General features: G+C 42.0%; 1 protein-coding gene across 1 annotated transcript; it reads left to right on the top strand.

Moving 5' to 3' along the window:
- The first annotated feature begins 414 nt into the window (after positions 1–414).
- On the top strand, positions 415–20764 carry fgfr4 (fibroblast growth factor receptor 4). The gene is made up of 21 exons (XM_067608630.1): positions 415–1118; positions 3801–4018; positions 8248–8435; positions 8561–8711; positions 8869–8919; positions 9754–10023; positions 10392–10481; positions 10591–10757; positions 10870–10993; positions 11879–12069; positions 12485–12623; positions 12761–12954; positions 13173–13318; positions 13657–13778; positions 13866–13976; positions 14364–14554; positions 16352–16474; positions 17197–17267; positions 17606–17743; positions 18268–18373; positions 19063–20764. Exons 2-21 carry the CDS (start codon positions 3931–3933, stop codon positions 19237–19239), a joined length of 2838 nt encoding a protein of 945 aa, XP_067464731.1. The 5' UTR covers positions 415–1118; positions 3801–3930; the 3' UTR covers positions 19240–20764.
- The last annotated feature ends 1495 nt before the right edge of the window (positions 20765–22259 follow it).

Here is a 22259-nt window from a genome sequence, read left to right as displayed (position 1 = left end):
AAAAAACTGTTTTAATAACGTGATTTATGTGGTTAATTTGGCACGAGGCCAGTCACTCTGTAGGCTGGGTTTAAAGAAGAAGAAGAGGACCAAAAATCCTCAAAAACAATTTAAAAGGTTTAGTTTTCTTACAAAGATATAAATGTTAAGTAGCTTGAGCAACTTGAGCAAGCTGTGCGCCGTGGAGAGGAGGGAGAAGCAGAGGGTCTTGGGTTTTATTTGCCAGCTCTTTGGAGGGGTGGGGGGTACTTTTAGTGGGGGTTTGAGGGGGTAACAGAAGCGCACCCCTCCCCTCTGTCTCTCTCTCTCTCTCTCTCTCTCTCTCTCTCTCTCTCTCTCTCTCCTCCCCACTCCCCCTCCCTCCCTCCTCCTGCTCCCCTGGCCGCTCTCAGACCATTGTTGTTGTGACTGCCGTCCAGAGAGCAGCAGTGTGTTGTGAGGGCTGGTGTGTGAAGGACGCAGTCGTTCGCTCCTCTGTCGCTGCTGTAGAAGGGAAATCGGACTGAGGACGCTGAGCTCCACATTACAGCAGCGGAGCTCAGATCTTACCGGGATAAACTCACCGCGGAGAGGAGAACTTGCAGAAGCGCTGCGTAAAGACGCACCGAGCTACCCAAGGCGGTACAGTTTAACCAAGAAGGGACTCTGAACTACGGGGCACGTTTTACCTCTCTATCTCTATCAATCTTTCTCTCATTCTTTAGCCACATCGGATCTTTTTCAACCTTGTCAGAGCGAGAAAGGGCATCTTTTACACGCACAAATCTTCTTTCTCGCTCCCTGTTTGGTTTTCTTTCTCTCCATGGATTTAGTGTTCTGAGCGACCGGCTGCAGTGGACTTTGCCCCGGGGATCACAGCTCCTTCCTCCGGTCACCAGGAGCCCGGCAGCTGTCGTTCATGTTCCACGGGGCTGTTTTTGATGGATTTATAAGCTCACCTCGGTTTTCAGCCGGACACACGACAACCGAGACCTGCTCACAGACTGCTTTTGAAAGGCATACAGCGGGACTAGAGCTCCAAATGAGGATTTCAATATTCACTCGTATCGACCGGGATAAGGAGTGATCCCCCCCCCCCTGGTGCCAGTCATCACTGCGAGGACAGACCGGGAGGAAAGGTGGGTGAATACAGACTGGGACAGCTGGAGATTCTTGGAGAGTTGTTGTTTCATTCATTTTCTGCGGGCAGGGCAGAGTGTGGGTTACATGTTACGACAAAAAGCATTTTTAAGAAGGCTGATATTCAATTACTTAAACCTCATATCTTGGCAAAAGGGCCAGGGCGAGATAATTGTACCTTTACATTTGTTTTCGGTGATTTTCTAGAAAGCAGAGTAGATATCTCTTTAATCAAGGCAGCAGAGCTTCTGTTTCTCCACCGCTTGACCCACCAGGATAACTTATTTGCATTGTTAAACAGTAAATTAATCCACGTTTTGTCATTTTAAACAGGGATTTCAGGAAATGAACTGTAGATTGCATACAAGGCGAAGGTTTACTTGTTATGTTTTGCAACGCACAAGCGCCAAACACTTATTAGACATTGAACCTTCCACATGGACTATTTGTGGGGAGAAAAGACTGTTTGTGTCGCTCGGAGCGGAGTTTGAACTTTGTCAGACTACAAATCACAGGAATCACACCATTAAATGACAGAAAAGTGATAAATTTCACAGCTTTTTCATTCACATGAAGTTAAACAATGACACTGTGTAGGGTGACAATGTTGATCAGACACTCAGGTTCGGCCGCTTGATGAGATAAATAGGTGTTTGGGGTAAAATGTGGGTTAATTTTAGGGATTTTTAAAGAAAATTTGAGTTTAACAAGTCTGCCTGTAGCTGTAAGTATGCTCAGAAGTTGGGATCGATCTCAGGATGACGCACTGCTGAATTTATGCACACACGTGTGAACAGTACAACCCTTTAAGTCACTATAACACAAATAGTAACCAGTCTGACGCTTTTGGCTGCGTTTGTGTTCATTATGACCTACAAGGACTGTTTGAGACGAAAAGTGCGAATATAGGGGCTGATTTAGTAAGTGCGATTTATGTGACAGACGTATACAGTATTAAAAATAAAACACAGTGACACCCTTCTCTCCGTTTTCAGGACTGAAAAGTAGAATACAGTAGAAGCGTTTTGGCTCCAGCTGAACACAGCAGAGTGCAGCAACCAGGCAGCGTGCCAGCGGAATTAGCAGCAGCAGGAGAAAAAAAGTTTTCCAGTCCTTAATTGAGAAAGAATACGTTTCATTCAGCAAGCTGGTTCTTTAAACGGTGTGTGTGTGCGCGCGCGCGCGTGCGTGTGTGTGTGTGTGTGTGTGTGAGAGAGAGAGAGAGAGAGAGAGAGAGAGAGAGAGAGAGAGAGGGAGAGGGTGGGTGGGTGGGTGGTGGGGTTGCATGCATGGAGCGCACGCACCAGGGTCTGGCGCCTGTGCGCAGTTGGCCCGACTCGCATCAGAAAAATCACTGTATTATTCTTTTAGTGTTCTTATCAGAGTTTGTAGTTTATCTGCACAATGACCTTGTTATACTTAAGATTGATTCTAAAAAAAAAATAACTTTAATTTCCCTGTAATTTTGTTAATAATGATAATATCTCCTCGTGGAATGTAAGTGTAATCGTGGCATTTATAGTGATTCAAGATACTCATTTATGATGACAGCAGAATTTTTTACAGAGATGCACATTTATGGAAATTTTAAGTTAAAAACAGATACATTGAGGCAAATTGTGTTAAATTAAAGAAAAGTTGAAGCATGTTTCTAGTAGAGCTTAAATGAGTAGCTGGTTAATCGATTAGTTGATCAACAGAAAATTAAACTCAACTCAATCAAAATTCCACCTTGATAATGTATAAAAGGGTTTTCAAACAAAATTACAGAACATTTCCTTGTTCCAACTTCTAAAATGTGAAGATTTGCTCCTTTTTGTTAACTGTTGTGACAGTAAACTGACTACATTTGGCTTTTGGTCTGTTGGTCAGATCAAACTCCATCTGAAGACATCGGTTTGGCCTTTAGGAAATTGTGGTGGAGCATTTTTTAAAACTATTCTCTGACATTTTAATCAAGACTAATCAGTAATGAAAGAAGTAGTTAGTGCAGCACTAATTCATATTCTCCAAATTAAGGTAGTAAAAAAAGTACGGTTTGGTGTCACTGCTGCAGCTCAGGTGTCACACACAGCTCTATTACCAAATCTCCCAGTTTGGCTAAAAGGAAGTCCATAAGTGAAGTTTAGACTTTGACTGTGGTGAAAAAGACACTAATTTATCACCTTTGCCTTCTAAAATCAAGTCAGAGTCTGAGAAGTCACCTATTTCACTATTTTGCTGCCTTTTGTATGTTTTTTACCTCCTGTCCTGAACCTGAAGTCTCATCAGCTGCCAATCGAACCCCTCCGCTGCTCCTTCAGATTCTGTAGCTTCCTGGCAAGTTTCAAGTGTTTTCCTAGTAAGGGCCCATTATCCCGGGGCAGACTGAGCGCCATCCATTGACAAACAACAGGCGGTAACAGCCCTGCTCCTTATTCATGACGCAGGAGAGCCTGGACAATGTAAGGCAGACGAGAGGGACAGTTAGCAGGGCATCTGGTTAAGAATACAGCTGCTCGCAGACAAAACAGACTCTCTCTTTAACTATCTGGATGGACAATTGTTTGTGTTTTTGCCACCTGGTCAAAAACTGAACACAAAAGTTAATGTTTGTTGCTCCTTTCCAACCAAATCTCCTTGAGGAATCAAGTTTCTGATCAACAGATAACCGTCTGCCATGTGTTTGTTTGCCCCTACAGGACCCAGATTTAGAGACTTTGTGGCTTTCTGAGGTTGCCAATGCCAGGGACTGGAGTGTGAGGCCAACTCCAGGCTTCCAATTTTTATTTCAACCTTTCAACCATAAAACACGCACGTCACGTCTAGAAGATGGCGAGGGTCTGCACGTTCTGCGTTCTCCTGCTCTGTTTGATGGACAGAGTCTCGGCCAGAGCCATCGATGAAGGAAGAACTAAAGGTAAGGTTTTTCTGCAGGTTTTATTTGTGCTCTTTATGCCCCCAAAGTTAATAATCACTCCCTAAAAACAGATACACTGAAACTATATAATAATTTCAAATGCTCTCTACTGAAATCACATTTTCAGGTCATATACAAACAGTTTTTCTTATGTCATTATGCCTTAAGTTTGAGGTGTGTGTTAATTTTGTGTCTGGAGGGTTGCTGGTTTGATTCCACTGACAGATTGCCAACATTTGCACAGGAGTGAGGCATGTTAAGGTTGCTCAGGTCGACAGTAGAGGTGTGTTTTTGTGATAAGCCTCATCTGGGTGTAAATATATTTCACATTAAAGAGTTTAAATGTATCTGTGAAGGTTTCTGTAAAAACACAGCGTCCCATCAGTCCACTTTCCTTTCTTAGAGAGTTTCTTGGCAGCCGTAACAACAAGCCAACCATGGCGGAGGCGTGACCACCAGAGGAAGTCAAGGTGACAGGAAAAATGACAGAGAGGCTGTAGTCAATTCTTGGATGGAGTGAAGAAGTGGGGGGGGGCAGGACGGGGGCTCTCAGTGTTTTTGCTGCCGTAAACTGCGCTACCTGATCCGTCCGAGGCCCTGGGGCTCGGAAGTGTAAATCTGCCTGGCTGCAAGCCAGCTGTAGAGGAATAAGAGGAGGGGAGGGAGTATTGGGAGGGGGGGGGGGGGTGCAGGGGCTTTTTCATTGATGCTTTACAAACCAAAGCCAATGCAATAAGTCAGTCATCGTCAGTTTAAAGTTCAATTAAAATGTTTCCATAGAGTCCAGATTGAATCATCATCTTTCAAAAACAAACCTCATGAGATGAATCACTAATTTCTCCTGTGCTGGGAGGTATTTTAGTTTTTTAAGTCAGATTAAAGGACTTAAGGATGACATTTTTGTTAGGATGTGTGCAGGATGATGAAAGACAAAGTGGATTGTTTCCCCTGGAGGCATTGAGTACAGAAGCTATCTCTTTTCTTTCCCTGTGGCCCCACTTTGTACTGCAGGGGCCAAGCGAGGCCAGCCAGGGCTTGCTGTTGAGACCACAGTGTGCAGGAGGGGGCTCGGCTAAACCTCTTAGGTTTATTTACAAGACAGACAAGTAAAGATTTAAGCCAGGATTGATAATAGAAAGATCTTTAGGTCATGCAGGTTGCAGCTGTGGAGACACTTTGCAACTTTTATTATGGTGCTAAGTTAAGATTTTAACATCAGTCAGTCCCCTCAGGAATCTGTGATTTTATGATTGTAACAAATTCTTGTCAAATACCTGGTCAAACTGGAGGAATGCTTCCCAATTTTCACAGTTTTTCACACAAAAACAATCCGTTTCAGAACCACTTTTATGAGCTTAAGCCAAATAAAATCAAGCCTCAATCTCCACAAACAAACTTCCTTGTAACTACTTTGTAGTTCTACCACTGGAGCTTATTTTAGAGGAATTTCTTGGACTTTAGTCAGTATGTGCCACAGTAATCTCAAAAACACGACTCTGTGAAATCCTTAAGGCTCTGATTGGTACAAGCTGTTGTATAAACTTTGAGCTGGGATTCGGTTGGATTAATCTGATCTGTAATTGTTGATGCTTCTGCGAAGGATTCTTTTATCCTGTCAGAAAAAAACACTGCAACATTGCTTCGATTCTTGGTTTTTAAGTGCAATTTGATGGAGGGATACGATACAGACAGTGAGAGTCAGACACAAAGAAAAAAAGTTTAAATTTAGGCCAAAAAAAGAAGAGTTGTTTTTAGATCTTTCTGTTTTTTTCAAATGAATAGATTTTATAGAACAAAGCTTTTATTAATCTCTTTAAATGATCCTCAGTCCCCGGTGTTTTCTGTTGTGTTGCTAATTTGATAACAGCTCAGAGTGAAAAATAAATCACAGCTCTCTTCAAATATAATTACATATCTAACGTTACTAACCGCATGTTGCTAAATGCAGGGATTTGACTTGTCCAATGTTTTTTTTTTTCTCTCATAAAAACTTCTTGGACACACAAGCAGCGTTTATTTTCAGCTCTGTTTTCCCCCCACATCATTACAGATTATATAAAAGTCTGAGTATAACTTTTGTCTATATTCTTCCTTTGCTTTCAGCAGCAAGAAATTTATATAGTATATAGATAGTTGGCTGATTCCTTTATTTTTAAGAGATATTGAATGAAACACAGTCTTTACACCCAAATGCTGTTAATATCTTTATTTCACATTGCCAGAACAGGGAGCTGTTTGCCAAAGAATGCCATCTTTTGCTTTGATCTCTGCAAAGAATAACTGGCTTGGCATTTTTTTAGGAGTGCATCCGCTGGTCAGTCAGGGCGCTCAGTGTCCAGAGCTGTCTGTGGACCGCTAAGAAGCTTGTGATTTTTGAAGTTCAAAGCTGCCTTATGAACTCTGTCAAATAACATAGTTTTCTGTGCTTTAAAATAAAATTTCAAGGAGCTGACATCCAGCAACCTTTCCTCTAACAGTTAAGTTTCACTCAATGACGGTTGATGTTTTATTATCAGATATTTAAGGTGTGTTATAAATCATTAATTTAGTGTTTATACAAGTGTACAAGTCAGTCACAGGTGGGTTAAAAATCGTGATGCTGAGCTTAAAGGTTTATTCTTGATAGGTAACAGTAGTCTGACAAAAATTCTACTTACTAGATTTCATCCAGCACTTTTAGTCATATCTCATGGCCTTCGTAAGCGATTGGAGTTTGCTCATTTGTCATGACAATGTAAATGCTTAATTCATATACAATAAGTTGGTAATGTATTAATATAACAATTCAATTAGTTATTCAATAAATGTATTATTCACATTCATATAAAACATATGAAGACATTATTTATATGCAATCATGTATTATCTGTTTATACACTGTTTATACATTTAATAATTGTTTATACGGTCTATAAATAGGAGGGTCACATTAAAGAGTCTCAGTAATTCTTCAGCAAAGAGAGCCAGTCAGGAAAAAGACTGAATAATGAGACGTTCTGTAGCTCTCTCCATATAAAACTGACCCGATAGAACGTACATATTGAAGGGCTCTGTTGCTGTATGTTCCCGGGTCGGGGCATGAAGGCCTTTTGATTGTCCCAACTGGTTTCCAAAGAGGGCTCTGCTGCCAGCGCAGCCGGCTGGCTGGCTGGCTCGCACCAGCCGAGCGGTTTGTTTGTGTTGTGTTGTGTTTTGTTTGCCCCCTCGCCTCTGGGTGACAATTCACACTCTGCTGCGAGTTCAACTCAAGGGCACCGTTCCTGTCTCTGCAAGTTCATTAGCATGGCTGTAAGTGTGTGTGTTTTATCTCTGTGATTTACAGCTGACTATTGGTTGTATTGTGTTCGAGTTTGCTCCATTAGTGTGGCCTGTTGGGATTTCATATTTTTAATATTTTGAACTCACATTTAGTAGTTTCTCAATCCAAATGGAGTAAATGATGAGTGTATTCACATTAAATGTGGCCATCATTTCTTTTAATTTGTTTTCCTTTTGACTGCTTTGACCAAACACTGCTTCAGGTTTTTGCCACTTACAAGGCTGTAAGCGTGTATTTGTTCCTGGAAGCTTTACCTCTACATGTACTCTGGGCGATTAGAAAAAAAGGCAGCACTTCAATCCGACAAGGGAACAGATTGCCTTTTCACTAAGCGCTCGCAGGAAGCAATCAAACAGAAAATTGCCCTGGAAAATTGCTCGTTCTGAGTGACTAAGCAGTAAGTGAGGTCCCTGGCCAGGGCACACATATGCTCCAACAAGTGAGCGGGCGAGCACATAAATAGGCAAGTGACCCACTGAATGGATGGCACTGTGGCTGATGGTGACACGATAGTAGTGTGTAGTGGTGTAGTAGTGGTTATCAGGGCACTCTATCACCAGTTCCTGGTAGCATTAAATGACAACGGTTGTTTAAGAACATGGTGTACTTCTGTTGCCGGACCTTTCAGAGGTAAACCGAAACCGCCAGGGTGTGTGTTGACAATTTTTGTCTTGTGCACTCAGGGCCCGTTCAGACCAAGAGGGTTTGTAACAGTTTGTTAAGACTCTACGCTCCTTTATTCTGTGAAATAACCACATCATGACACCTGAAAATCTGGGTCTGCAGTTTTTTAGGAGTAAAAATAAGAACCATTGTTAAACATGTTTAATACATTGAAATGCCTCTTTGATGCGTTGAATTATGACTGATTTTGTATCTTTCTTGCCTTTTTCTCTTGTTTGCTCTCCAGATCTTCGGGTCTCCAGGCCTCTGATCGTGCCAGGTTACCCAGAAAACACCACAGGGGTGGTGGGTGGTGAGGCGAAGCTGGTGTGTAAAGTCCACCGGCCAGGTTCCACCAAGGTGCAGTGGCTGAAAACAGAAGTCAGCGGCCCAGGAAGAAGTCAGGGAGGACAGCCTCGCCTTAGGGCTCTAACGGTGAGAAGCGATCAGCTGACAGAACAAAATACCGCAATTTGAGTTCTCATTTTTTCTTTACAAAATGCTTTGATTCTGTCCTCGTCATTTGAAAAAGATGTTAAATTGATCGTTCCTTTATGCAGGCCCTGCAGAGCAACATATCCAAGGTGAACACTCTGCATTTGTCCAACATCACTCTGGAGGATGCAGGAGAGTACATCTGCATGGTGAAGAGCACCCACGCAGGACAGACAGTACAGGCCATGCAGTCGGCGTGGTTGGAAGTCCTGCCTGGTGAGACACACCGTCCTAATATTTAGTTTTTGTGCCATTCAGATGTAATTTGTTGGACAGCTCCAAAGTTCCCCATAGTGGGAATTAGGACTATGGTACCAGTCATTCATAATGCAGTGTAACATTATTTTCTAACCCCAACATTTCTCTTTCATAGGTATCATCATTTCCCGAACTATGGACATGACTGCTGCTGAAATTCCCCAAGGTAACTTGATTTTCATGCTGTTAAAAAAATCTCCTCCAATAATCCAAATCTAAATCCAATGATATCACTGTACAGGCACAATTTTTGCCCATGACATCTGAAATCCTTAACAAAGTGGTTGAAATATTGACAATTCAGAAATTTAAGTTTATACTGCTGTAAAGAATACATTTAGAAAACTTAGAAAAGTGAGAACACTGTCAAAGGTGGTATTGGTGACCATCTGTGTGGGCTCAAACACCAACGTCCTCTTCCCCAGACTGGAATGATCTTCTCTCCTTCCTTCGCTCACTTAGATCTCCAGTGAACCTTCACCACCCCTCAGATTTACTCTCCGTCCACTGTCACGCTGCAACATGTTCATTAGCTTCAGTCTCTCTTCCTCCTCGTTTCTTTTCTTCATTTTTTTTTTTTTTTTTGGAGTGAATGAGTGAGGCGGGGAGGGGGGTTTGTGGTGTTAGCTAGATCGCTCTCAGTCCCACAATAATCCACAGAGGAACAAAAAGATGAAGAGGGACTTGAAGGGAGGAGGGGGTGTGTGGAGGAGGGTCGGGTCGGTCAGGCCTCCAGGTCTCCATGGTAATTTCATTGTGTGTGTTTATGTGGGGATGGGAGATAATGAGGTTGAGGAGTTGAAGGTCATAGTTGAGGAGATGGTTACTGGCTTTAGAGGGGAGATGAAGAAATAACCTGCTGACTGGCCTGTTCTGTGTAAAAGAGCAAAATGAAGAAAAGAAAGAAAAGCAAGAAATAAAAAGTTGGCAAACAAAAGTTGGCACAAACAAATCACGTCCTGCTAAAACCTTGCATGCCAATGTTCTTTGGTTTCAACAGATGTTCTTGAGGACTTGAGTGAAGACACCACAGAGCATCTTCTGTTAGAGCCAGGCAACGTCCTGAAACTGCGCTGCGACGTGAGCACTCGGCCTGGCATGGCGGTGAACTGGTACAAGGAGGGAGTCCGGGTTCTGGCTACGCCCCGCATCCAGATCCGCGGTGCCATCATGGAGATCACAGATGTAACGTACGAGGATTCAGGCATTTATGTTTGTGTTCTCCGGGGAACCAAAGAGCCTGTCAGGAACTTTACCATCACTGTGGCAGGTAGGAACACTAACAGTGTTAACTAATAGCTGCTTGATTGCTTTAAGAGGTGTGTTTTACAAAACAACTCTTGTAAGTGTGGGCTCTATTCAGTGCTAATATGGTTAGCTAACCAGGTACTAGTATAAAGTTAGCCTGTGAACAAGCTGACATATAAATACAAGATACACTTGAGCCTTGAAAAACCATTTCATTACATTTTAAAGACCAAGTGATTAATTGATTAATCAAGAAATGTCCGCTGCCCCTGTGATATTCACTGTAGAATTTGTTTCCCAAACAGATTCTGAATATGGGGGATTGAAGCAGCTGAAAATATGTTTTCATGTCTCTTCATATTGTCTTTATTTGTTGTTTTATGTTCACAGACTCATTGGGGTCGGGGGATGATGACGAGGACAATGGCTTGGAGGATTCATCAGCTGAGATCGAAAATGACCAGGTTTACTTCTCCAGAGGTGTGTTGGTTGTTTGCTTCATAGCTGCAATTACTGAGGAATTAGTACAACTCAGCCTCAAGGTATTTAATTGGACTAACAGCTCATTGGTTGGTCTTTGTCCATACAGGTCCCTATTGGACCCACACTCAGCGCATGGAGAAGAGGCTGTATGCTGTTCCTGCAGGCAACACAGTGAAGTTTCGTTGCGCTGCCATGGGCAGCCCCATGCCGAGCATCCGCTGGCTCAAAAATGGTCGTGAATTTAGAGGAGAGCACCGCATCGGGGGCATCAAGGTGAGGATATCATAACCTACCAAGAGTAGTTAGTTGTTCAGGCAGTGGGCAGAAAATTAGGACTCTCCAAAAGGTTATCCAAACTGATATTAATTTGTCTTTCTTTAATTAGCTGAGACACCAACACTGGAGCCTGGTTATGGAGAGCGTTGTGCCTTCAGACAGAGGAAACTACACCTGCGTGGTGGAGAATAAATACGGCTCCATCACTTACAGCTACGTCCTTGATGTCCTGGGTAAGACACGGATGATCTAGTGTTTGTTGTTGCATGTGAAAAAGTAAATTAGATCTTTTAACCTGAATTTCAATGCCTTGTGATCTGGCCGACAGTATTCATGGCAGCTATAGCAACAGTCATTAGTCAGCACTTTTAGAAAAAGCATCATGCCTTCAAATGAAAGCCTCCAGTCTGGTGGAGAGGATAATCAGGGGGGTGAGCAGAAGGTGACAGGGGCGCCTGGCGTCGGCCGTGGCTGGCAGGATGTGGACGGTCAGGCGTCCACACCAGTTTTCTACCTGACCTGTGACAGGAGATTGAGGAGGGCTGCGGGTTGTTTGTTCATTTGTTCGCTGTCCGTCCACCGCGGGGTCAGTTTCCGTCCCTGTCAACGGGGGGAGAAGACTAACGAGACAACTAACGAGATCAGAGAGCGAGAGTAACCACAGATCAAAGAGAACCCGGCGACCAGCTGACAAAGAGCCACGCTAATGGAACTGATTTTCATCCCGAAATGACATTTCCTGCTCTTTTGCCAGCATAAAAACACATTATAGGTGACAGTAACAACTGCTGGCCATTTTGAGAAGTTTGTTTACAAAGCAGTGATGTTTGTCGACTGTTAAACTGCCAAAAATCTGGTTTTTAACTGTTCACAGCTCCCTGTGACTTCAGTTTCCCCCACATTTGTCCTGCCTACATGGACTCCTGGTGAGAGGGGTATTTCTGAGACTCTGTCAGAATTAAACCACGCTTGGCAGATCAGTTAAATCTCTGTCTCAAAGTCCTCGATTCACCTTTGAAGAAGAGAAATCCTTTTAGCTCTGACTGGTTTCTCTTGAGCTTAATGCTATCTTTCAGTCTCAGTCTTCGTTCATCTCTCCTCTGATTTCTCCAATACAGAGCGCTCCCCACACAGGCCTATCCTGCAGGCAGGTCTACCAGCCAACACCACAGCAGTGGTGGGCAGTGACGTCCAGTTCCACTGTAAGGTCTACAGCGATGCCCAGCCTCATATTCAGTGGCTCAAACACATCGAAAGGAATGGCAGCCGCTACGGTCCTGATGGGACGCCCTATGTTCAGGTCCTTAAGGTTGGTGATATTTAACAAATGTTTTTTTTTATCAGAGGCAGAAGACAAGTTCAAACGCAAGCTCTTGCTTAGCTACCAAGTTGTGTAAAGTATTAGCGCTGTTGGGAGTTGCTATTTAGTTTATATGTTCCAATTTGGAACCCTGTCTAAAAGACTGGAACAAGTTTTACTATCTGGTTTCATTTGCCCTGTTTGTTAGAGCTGTAATAGAGTAATAAACTAATTTCGCACCATAAAAAGTAGTAGCATTTAGTCGCTAACCACAGTAAACACTTGATGCAGCTGCTTCACTGTAAAAAGCTGCTAGTGCTGCCTGTTTTTTCTTTTAAAAAAAAGGAATCATTAGAATTAAGAATTTGTTAAAGATTGTTTTTTGTTGTATACTAATTACTGTCCCTGTTTCTGGTTCATTCAGACCGGCAGTCTGAACATGTCAGAGGTGGAGGTGCTCTACCTGTCCAAAGTTACCATGGAGGATGCAGGAGAGTACACCTGTCTGGCGGGAAATTCAATCGGCTTTGCCCACCAGTCTGCCTGGCTCACTGTCATTTCAGGTAAAAGAACTGAAGACTACATGAATCAGTTTTTCAGGTTTTGCCTCATTGCTTGATTTATTTATTTATTTATTTTTATTTTCCTGTAAAGGTTTCCTGTAAACTCTTTTATTAAATTTTTCTCCCTGTTCCTATAGAGGAGGAAGCAGCAGATGCTATGGACACCATGGAGACCAAGTACACCGACATCATCATCTACGCCTGTGGTTTCCTGGCTCTGATCATGGCCATCGTTATCGTGGTGTTGTGTCGAATGCAGGTCCACCCCAGAAGGGAGCCTTTTGATGCCCTCCCTGTACAGAAGCTCTCCAAGTTCCCTCTTCGCAGACAGGTACAGGACCAGGACATGAACTAGTTTGCACGACTGACCTGTTTCTAGTGGACGAAATGTCTTCTGCATTGAAAATATAAATTTTGATTTTGCATTGTATTTAAAAAGAGAGTCTGAAAGTATTACTTCTCTCAAAGGATGTTTGAAATGCTAAAATATTCTTGTACGTACCTGAAGGGTGGTTACTAAATTCTCCTTGTCTGCGTCTCTTCCTTCAGTACTCAGTGGAGTCCAACTCATCAGGGAAGTCCAGCGCATCTCTGATGAGGGTAGCTCGCCTGTCGTCCAGCTGCTCTCCCATGCTGGCTGGAGTCATGGAGTTTGAGTTGCCCTACGACCCAGACTGGGAGTTCCCCAGGGAGAAGTAAGCTATATGCAATTTATAAAAACTTCTGACAGGATTTGAAAAGATTACATTTGAAATTATTATCAAAGAGATAACAGAGAACACAGCATTTACTTAAAACTTCTGTTTCTTGCAAAGAGTGTGTTTCTTCACTAAGTTTAGTTTGGCTCTTGGGATCCAGACTCATTTAAACATTGTAGCTCTCGCAGTATGTGGGGACCTAAAAAGAAACAAACCCACAGCCCATTTTTAGCTCTACCCAACGTATGTTTTAAGGAACCAGAGCCCAAAATTATGGATTTGTACAGTTTTCATTCAGACATACTTATTTTCACTAACTCCTGTCCTCTCTCTAGTTTAACATTGGGCAAACCACTGGGAGAAGGCTGCTTCGGTCAGGTGGTCAGAGCTGAGGCCTACGGCATCAACAAGGACTGCCAGGACCAGGCCACCACTGTGGCGGTTAAGATGCTCAAAGGTAGAAAAGAAATTATATAGACAAAAAAATTCCTCAAGAGAATTGCTTAAGTCTCTGCTTGTCTAAATAAAAGGTATCTTTCCCTAGATGACGCCACAGACAAAGATCTTGCGGACCTCATCTCGGAGATGGAGCTGATGAAGGTGATGGACAAACACAAGAACATCATAAACCTGCTTGGAGTCTGCACACAGGATGGTGAGTTTCTGACCTATGACTAAACCTTTCTAAGGCTTCTTAGGGTTGAAATTAGTGTAATTTCTTTACAGCATACCTTTATTTGATCCAACTAGGGAATTTGAATAAAAAGGTTGGATCAGTCATCTCATGGACAAGTCAGTCAAGTTAAACTGATGGTCTTTTTGGTCATTGATTAGAACAATGATGAAAGGACAGTTTCTTCCTTGTTGAGACAAATTATTTTGGAGAGAAAACAATGCCAAACCCCCTTGTTACTGTAAATCACAACAAACCAACCATTGGGCCTAATTTAGTGAGTGTTTCAACCATGGTGGTCCCAAGCCTCCAGACTAAAACAACAATAGAAACAACCCCATCCTTCATCCTGTTTGTGTTTACCCCTAGGCCCTCTGTATGTGTTGGTGGAGTACGCCTCCAAAGGCAGTCTGAGGGAGTACCTGCGGGCCCGGCGACCCCCAGGCATGGACTACACCTTTGATGTGACAAAGGTGCCTGAGGAGCAGCTCACATTCAAAGACCTCCTGTCCTGTGCCTACCAAGTGGCCAGAGGGATGGAATACCTGGCCTCCAAAAGGGTATGCTCACTTTGATAACATGTAGTAGCATGACATCTGAGAGTATAACTGAATCTCTGGTGGCTGTAAAATGTCTCTGCAAGCATTTAATGAATGCAGGAGGTGGCAGAGGTCAACATCAACTCAAACTATAACAGTGTTAGAAAGTAAAATACATAATGAAATACTTTTTACCAGTTGTCAAACACTTAAATGTTTCAGTGTTGGTACTTTGTGTTTAGGGAGATACTAGCCCTTTTCACCAACAGTTGGAAAACAGGAAGGAAACAGATTTAGTGCTGAAACGATTTAATTAATTGAATGAAAGAATGTTAACTGATAACTGTTTTGATAATTAATCAGTTGTAAGCAGTTTATCAGGTAAAAAAGCCAGATGTTTTGTGGCTCCAGCTTCTTGAATGTCCTGGGAAGTTGGCTTTTCGTGCACTGAAGGAACTTTTATATTGTAAGCTTTAAACGCATGGGGATGTTTACATATCAGACCTCATTAAAACGTAGCCATGTCCCTGGGCAGGAAATACAGCCACAAAATAAAAACAGGAGAGTAAAATTTGCAACATTTGTAGACTTCATGAACTGTATAAGCCCTGAAGGAGCTGTAATATCAGAAGTTTGGGTTTTGACTTAAAGGGAATTTGATTAGGATTAAGTTCCTCTGCTTAATTCAGTGTTTTTCTTTTATTTGGGCACTCGGCTTTCTGGATGAGTTTTGTCTAGCATCACCAGCTTTCTGCTCTTTCTCTTTCCTTTCCCATCTCTCGTGCCATCTTCTATGCCTCTGTCCGCTCCTGTCTTTCTTTTCTTCCCATCCCCACCCCCCATGTTTCTTTTCCTTTCATTTTCCCAGCATGCACCCTGTCTGTGTGCCTCTTATCAACATGTCTCTTTGTCTGCCAGCCGGTGTCTCAGACAGGCATTCCAGAGCAGAAAGCTGCTGCAGCTTCAGTCCTGTTTACTCTTCTCCATCCATCTGTCTGTCCCTCCGTCGCAGGGCTTTGTCCTTTTTAGCGCTGCCATAAATCTGTTAGCAAACAGGCAGCAGAGCCGTCGTCTGGGTGTAGGCATCAGGTTTCTGGCTCTACGGCCTCCTAAGAATGTAGGAGCCTGAAACTACCCCTCCATTATGGGGAGACCCACAAACCAAGACTGGTTCATTTCGCACATCCCCACAAATCCCACGTCTATTTCGAATGAAAACCAAAATAAACTTAATGACATCCATTCAATGTGGGCAAACACTGCCTTTCTTTTTTTCCTCCCAAAGGGTTGTTTTTTCTTCAAACTCCAGGGTTTCTATATAAAGACATTTTAATGTTGTTGCGTTCACTAAAATGAGGCATTGCGTGTTGACTTTAGAGTCCCGAGTCTTTTCATTTTTGGAGAACATCTGCAGTGAATCATTTCTACCTCCCTCTGCCTCTGTTTTTTTACATGATCTCTCCAAGCCATGGCCTGGAACAGACAGGGACATGTTGTTTCATAAGTCCAAATTCAAAAGAGCATTTCATGAATATAAAACATTAGATAATAAAGTTTAGTTCAGCGTTCTTGTTCAGCCAAGACTTTGAATTTATGCTTTTGCCAAAGGGAGAGCAGTGTTAAAGCAAACAAAAAAAGAAGCAACGCACTCCACAAAAAATGATGCATTCAGCCCCTTCTCCAAATTAGACATTTCTGAGCCCATTAACCAGGATCATTTAAACTTAATGCTAATCTTCTAATGTGGAGACCCAGCAGTAGGCCTAAAGCTCATTTTGGTTTTGTCAGTCTTTAATTCTCAGTCTTCTCTCTCCACAGTGCATCCACAGAGATTTGGCAGCCAGAAATGTTCTGGTGACGGAGGACAACGTGATGAAGATCGCTGACTTTGGACTGGCCAGAGGAGTCCACCAGATCGACTACTACAAGAAAACCACCAATGTGAGTGACAGTTTCTTGCAGCATATTTTCAGGAATAACTTTCCAGTGGTTGAGAAGCGGGGTATGGTGCAGCTAAATTACTGCTCTCTTTTAAATTTTCTACATTTGAGAAGCTAATGCGTTATTGTGCATCTTATTGCACATTTCAGAAAGAAAATATTATTTTTTACATCAACCACTGGACATGATCCATGTGATTATTGCTTTTTTGTTTAACTAAGAGCCAGTATAAGTAGTGTAGTAAACTTAAATGTTAATCAAGTAGAAGATTAGATGTTGAAAACTCTGACCTCTGACCCTCTCAATAAGCTGTCATGGCAAGATATTATTAAGCTATTTAATTGTTAAAAAGTTAAAATGGAAACTAGTTGTTTTTCAACCAGCCCTGCTTGTAAACATGTCCTCTCCTCAGCCAGGTTCTTCCTGCCTGGCTCCTTTCACAGCTTTAATACTCCTCAAGACACATGTCTGATGTTTTCCTCTGATTGGCAGCAGGCTTAATGGGACTTAATTAGAGAAGAGGGGAGACAAGGAGGGAGGATGGTGGAGGAGGGGGAGGATTGTGAGGGAGAAACGAGAGGGCATGGAGAGTGAGAATTCGGTGGGGGGGGGGGACTTGTACAGTGAGACATAAAGAAAAACATGTTCAGATGAAAAGTGTGCAACTGAGTTGTCGTGGTAATTGAAGGCAAAGCTCTAATGTTTCTATGTCCACTCTGCAGGGACGGTTGCCGGTGAAATGGATGGCACCAGAGGCCTTGTTTGACAGAGTCTACACACACCAGAGCGACGTGTAAGTCCCACTTTTCACTTTTTTTCACATATAGAAGTCTCTGCTGCAGGGAAACATGGAGTTCTTTATAACAAAGACAATGTGCAGTGCAAGACCAACATAATGGGCAAAAAACAACCCAAAATTACTTGATATGTATTCTGTGTCAGAATGTTTTATGCCTAGTCAATTATTTTTCCTTTCCAACTTTTAAATCATCATGTATTTGGACTTATGAACTCCCTAAAAACCTAATTATATCATATCTTGGCTCTCTGTTAGTTACAAAAGTAAACTTAGTACTGTACAAGTCCCAATCATTAAATCTCCATCTTTCCTCTCCTTTTGTCCGTCCTTAGGTGGTCATTTGGTGTACTGATGTGGGAGATCTTCACGCTGGGTGGCTCGCCGTATCCTGGTATCCCTGTTGAGGAGCTCTTCAAACTGCTGAAGGAAGGACACCGCATGGACAAACCCTCCAACTGCACACATGAACTGTAAGCAGGAGCACTTCTTCTTTTAGTCTTCTTTATTTTTCCACTGCCTGTGTATGCTACATTAGCCAAAATAATCTTTCTTAAGTTGTTTTTAAGATCTTTTTTTTTCCTTACAGCGCAGAGGTAGATGGGTTCACATCAGCACAAATGGGGGAACAAATATATAAAACATATAAAAAATTTCATGGGCCCTACTCCGCAGTCTGTGCTGCGCTGAGTATGGTGATGAGATTAGAGACAAGACAACAAACATTAAAGCTGTACATATTCTACATTCACATAATAATTCATTCCACATTTGCTTCCTGACTGGGTTAGGGTAACCATAATTAGTTTATTTCAACATGTTTTTTGGAAAGGAAGTATCTTTTAAGGGCAAACTAAACTGCCAACTAAACTTCAGATAGTCATTGCATCTCTTAACAGTTTTTCAATATATTTTGCAAAGCCAACAATGTTGGTCTCATTGTAGATTGTCTTGATTGTAGAAATCATTTTTGGCATGTTATGTTTTTTCTCTGTAGCTACATGATGATGCGTGAGTGCTGGCATGCCGTTCCCACCCAGAGACCGACCTTCAAACAGCTGGTGGAGGAGCTGGACAGAGTGCTGCTGTCCATCTCTGATGAGGTGAGCTTCATACACACACATACACACACACACAGGCATACAAACACATTCATGCACCTACTCCCTCCTATGAAATTGCACACACACCGACACACCCAAATACAAATCATTTTAAATCATGCACACATGCTAACATGTGTGCACACACATTTTCTTCCTCTTCTTTACAATCTGCGAGCCAGATGTCCTCAGTACACAAACTGGTTGAGCTGAAACAAGAATGAATGACTAGTGAGTGGAGTCCAGGGCTAATAAACTTGAAACAACACAAACAAAATCAAACTGTGTTTGGCTGTAGTGTCCACATTGCTGAAATTTCAGAGCAGCCTTTTATCGCCAAATACATAAAAACGGACCATCGCCTGCAGATTGGTCAACAGTTCGTGTGATTGATTTGTTGGTTTATACTTAAATACAGAAATTTCTTGGCTTAGATATAAACCAAACCATCTTTATATTAACCAATATAAAACTGTTGCTCCAGAACTGATGCGGTGGTCTAAAATTGCAACAGCAGCAATTCTCCACATCTGCATCTCTTCTTGCGTGGACGCATTAAATGAACAAATTAACAGTTTGACAACCTCTAAGAACATGCAAAGTTTCCATTGCTGTTTACTGCCAGTTTAGCAAACATCTGTCAAATCTGTCTAACATTTCTGTAATTTCTGAACTTTCTCTCTCCCCAGTATTTGGACCTGTCAACGCCCTTCGAGCAGTATTCCCCATCATGTGAGGACACGTCCAGCTCCTGCTCCTCTGACAACGACTCTGTTTTTACCCACGATGCCTTGTCCACTGACCCTTGCCTCCTGGGATACCAGGACGTGCGCTCTCGGATAGACATGAAGACGGCACTCCGATAGACTAAACACACCCATACACATTCAGACATAAACAGAACACAAACAGAACAAGTACACGCTACAGGAAACACTACTTTTAAGTAATGTAACATATTGGAGGTCCACCGCTGCATTTCAAAAGTTAAGTTGAAGGTTTTATTCTTATTAAGTTTTCAGTCGGACCTCCATTATGGCACCAGACAAAGCCCTTAGATATAGGTGGGCTTTTCTACACACTCATGCGCATAAATACATACACAGACACACATGTATGCACGTGGAGCACTGAGGCCAGTGGGCTTCATTACAAGGTGGAGGTTTGTAGAAAAACGTTTCATCGTGGGCAGAAGAACGAGCAGAAGAGAAGATACTGGTACTTTGGACTATCAGCTCTGGCACTGTGCCCAAGAACAGTTGTAACGTTGGAAAACTGAGGCACTAAACACGACAGAAGGGACCCTGGTACTCAAAACGCCTGGAAATGCTTTCTTTGATCACTTCTCCTCCAGAGAGGCGACGGACAATGATCTCTTCACACAAACTCAACCTTAAACCAGGGCTTGAAACCTCGGTGATAAAGACATTTTTAACAAAAAAGATTTATTTTGCTATGATAAAAAAAGAAGAAACTGATTGTTAAATATAAATCTCTCTATATAAGATTATTTTACTTTTGTGTTGCTTATTTAAAAAGAAAACGGTCTTAAATCTCAGGATCTCTCGTGCTAAGAAGTTGCTGTTTAGCGGCAGCAAAGTGCCTGAATTTATGATTTCCTGTGAATATATTAGAATATTAAAATATTGTATGTACATATCAACAACAGAAAGACGATTGCCTTTTATAAATTATTCTGAATGACACAAAAATGAAGGTTATTGGAGGCGAAAGGAGAGATAAATTTAATTAAGTGTTTCAAGTGCCAAACCTGTCACAGCTGTCACACTGTCTTCATGTTCAGGTTTCATTCCAAAAAAAAAAAAAAAAAACACCATTAGAAAAAATGTTTGATCTCTATTAAACACACTGTCCCCAAAATGGTAGCTCAAAGTCAATTTGTAATTCTTATGTAATTAAAAAAACTAAACACAACTTTGCAGTCACAAACTGACAGTAGACAACAAGTCATACTGCTAAAAAATTGGCTTACATCAAGTTTTGTAAACATTTTTGGAAAATTATCAGTCATTTCAATTATGACAAAGTGAGAAACACAAAATTCTCATTTTGCAACTCAAACCTCAAATGTTTGTGGTCAAAAAATGATTGTTGGATCCTTAAAGATGGCTTAACTTCTGGAATGAAACCCTTCATCTGTCATTTTGTAATAAACTGCCTCAGCCTCCAGCCCCCAGAAAAAACAATTTGTGGTTACATACCACATGGAGCCCAGTCCTTGTTGTTGTTGTTGTTGGATGAATAACATGAATCTGCAAAATTTTTTGAAATATTATTTTCTCACAAACTCTAAAGCAACTCTGAAGTCAGAAGTCTCAGAGCCCCAAAGGTCATGAGACAAGATTTATTTACAGGTATAAACTTTTAAAAGATTACGTGGTCTTCCCCTAACAACAGCTTTACTCTCTCAGTCTTTGCCTACATGACCACTTTGTCAGAGACAGTGTGTCCAGGTTGGGACACGTCTTGAAAGGAGGACTGACGATTCAGCATGGGGACTCTGTGGGGAGCTGGCCCAAGCCCACTGTCACTACTGACATGAAGAGGAGAACAGGAGGGAGGGCGGGGGGGGGGGGGGGGGGGGGGGTACTGAATGTGAAAGCCAGTGTGATTGATTTCAAATAGAAGAGAAGGGGGAGGGACCCTCCTTTGTCTGGCTGTAACCCTTCACCCAGCTCAATCTGTTGGCGAGGGGTCCTCAGGTCCGCAGCCTGGCCGGACAATGAAGGCTTTGCAGGCTTAATGGGTGTGACTACGGACCAGAGGGAGTTTTGGGGGTGGTGGTGTGGAGATAGCTTGGGCTTGTGTGCAAATGAAGAGGCTCTTATTATGTTAATGTGTCCTCTTCTCTCCCAAATGCCCCTATCTTTATCCCCGGTCGCCATCTTTTAAATTACAAATCTTAATTCAGATTCGCCGCTCCGCCACTACCACCAGCACCAGCTGCAGAAAATTCCCCTGTGGGGTAAAATGCCAACTGTGTCCCAGTGCACCTCCTGAATCTGACCACAGACAAAACAACTGAGACACAAACAAAATAACAATGGTCATTTGTTGTGTCTTTCTTGTTGAGGCGTGGAAATAGATCAAATTGTTTGATCAGCTGATATGATGACTTTCCCCATTTTGGAGATGGTTTGAAATTGGTCAATGACGCAAATTTGTGTGCCAAAATTAACCAAACTCCAACAAACTCTATTTAAATGAATTGATTTTGGTCTGATAATCGGCAGCTGGACTCCTGAAAACATATTTTATTTGGCTGATATCTGCATCACTGTTTGTATTGTGCCATCACTTTCTGGTTATGTTATTTTTCAAATGTTTGAAAGCTGTAGAAAATTGGAGGATTACTTTCCAAAATGCTTTAAATTCATCATCCTGTGTGTAAAACCAGTCAACCGTTTTGTCAACAAAGGATTTATGTGTCTGCTCTCCTCATTTTGTCTGTATTTTATGCTGTCAGTCATTCTTGTGACAGTTGGCATCGGACTGACGGATATCTCATTTAGGAATGAAGCTCTTACATTTACACACACAAAGTGTCCGGATACATTTTGCATCATTACATTCCATTTATCTGCTCTTCTTCCAGATACCAACTGTAAACAATCACAACGTTCTTAAACATTTCCTCAAGAGAATTATTTTAGAAATATCTAATTTATTTGTTTATTGTTTTGTTTTTATATGAAATAAAGTATAATTTAAAATAAAACAACTCTGTTTCCTTGTCTGTGTCTCTGCATAAAATAAAATTTAAAAAAAGCTGGTGAACAATAATGACCACCCACAGCACTGGTTTGTTAAAGTCTACATAACAAATGTCAGTTAAGTCTGATAATCAGGTTAGAGAATAACCAGA

This window comes from Thunnus thynnus, chromosome 13 (assembly GCF_963924715.1).
Source record: "Thunnus thynnus chromosome 13, fThuThy2.1, whole genome shotgun sequence".
NCBI classification, from domain to species: Eukaryota; Metazoa; Chordata; class Actinopteri; order Scombriformes; family Scombridae; genus Thunnus; species Thunnus thynnus.
Note: the sequence above shows the minus strand (reverse complement) of the source record. Positions and strands in the feature narration are given on the sequence as shown.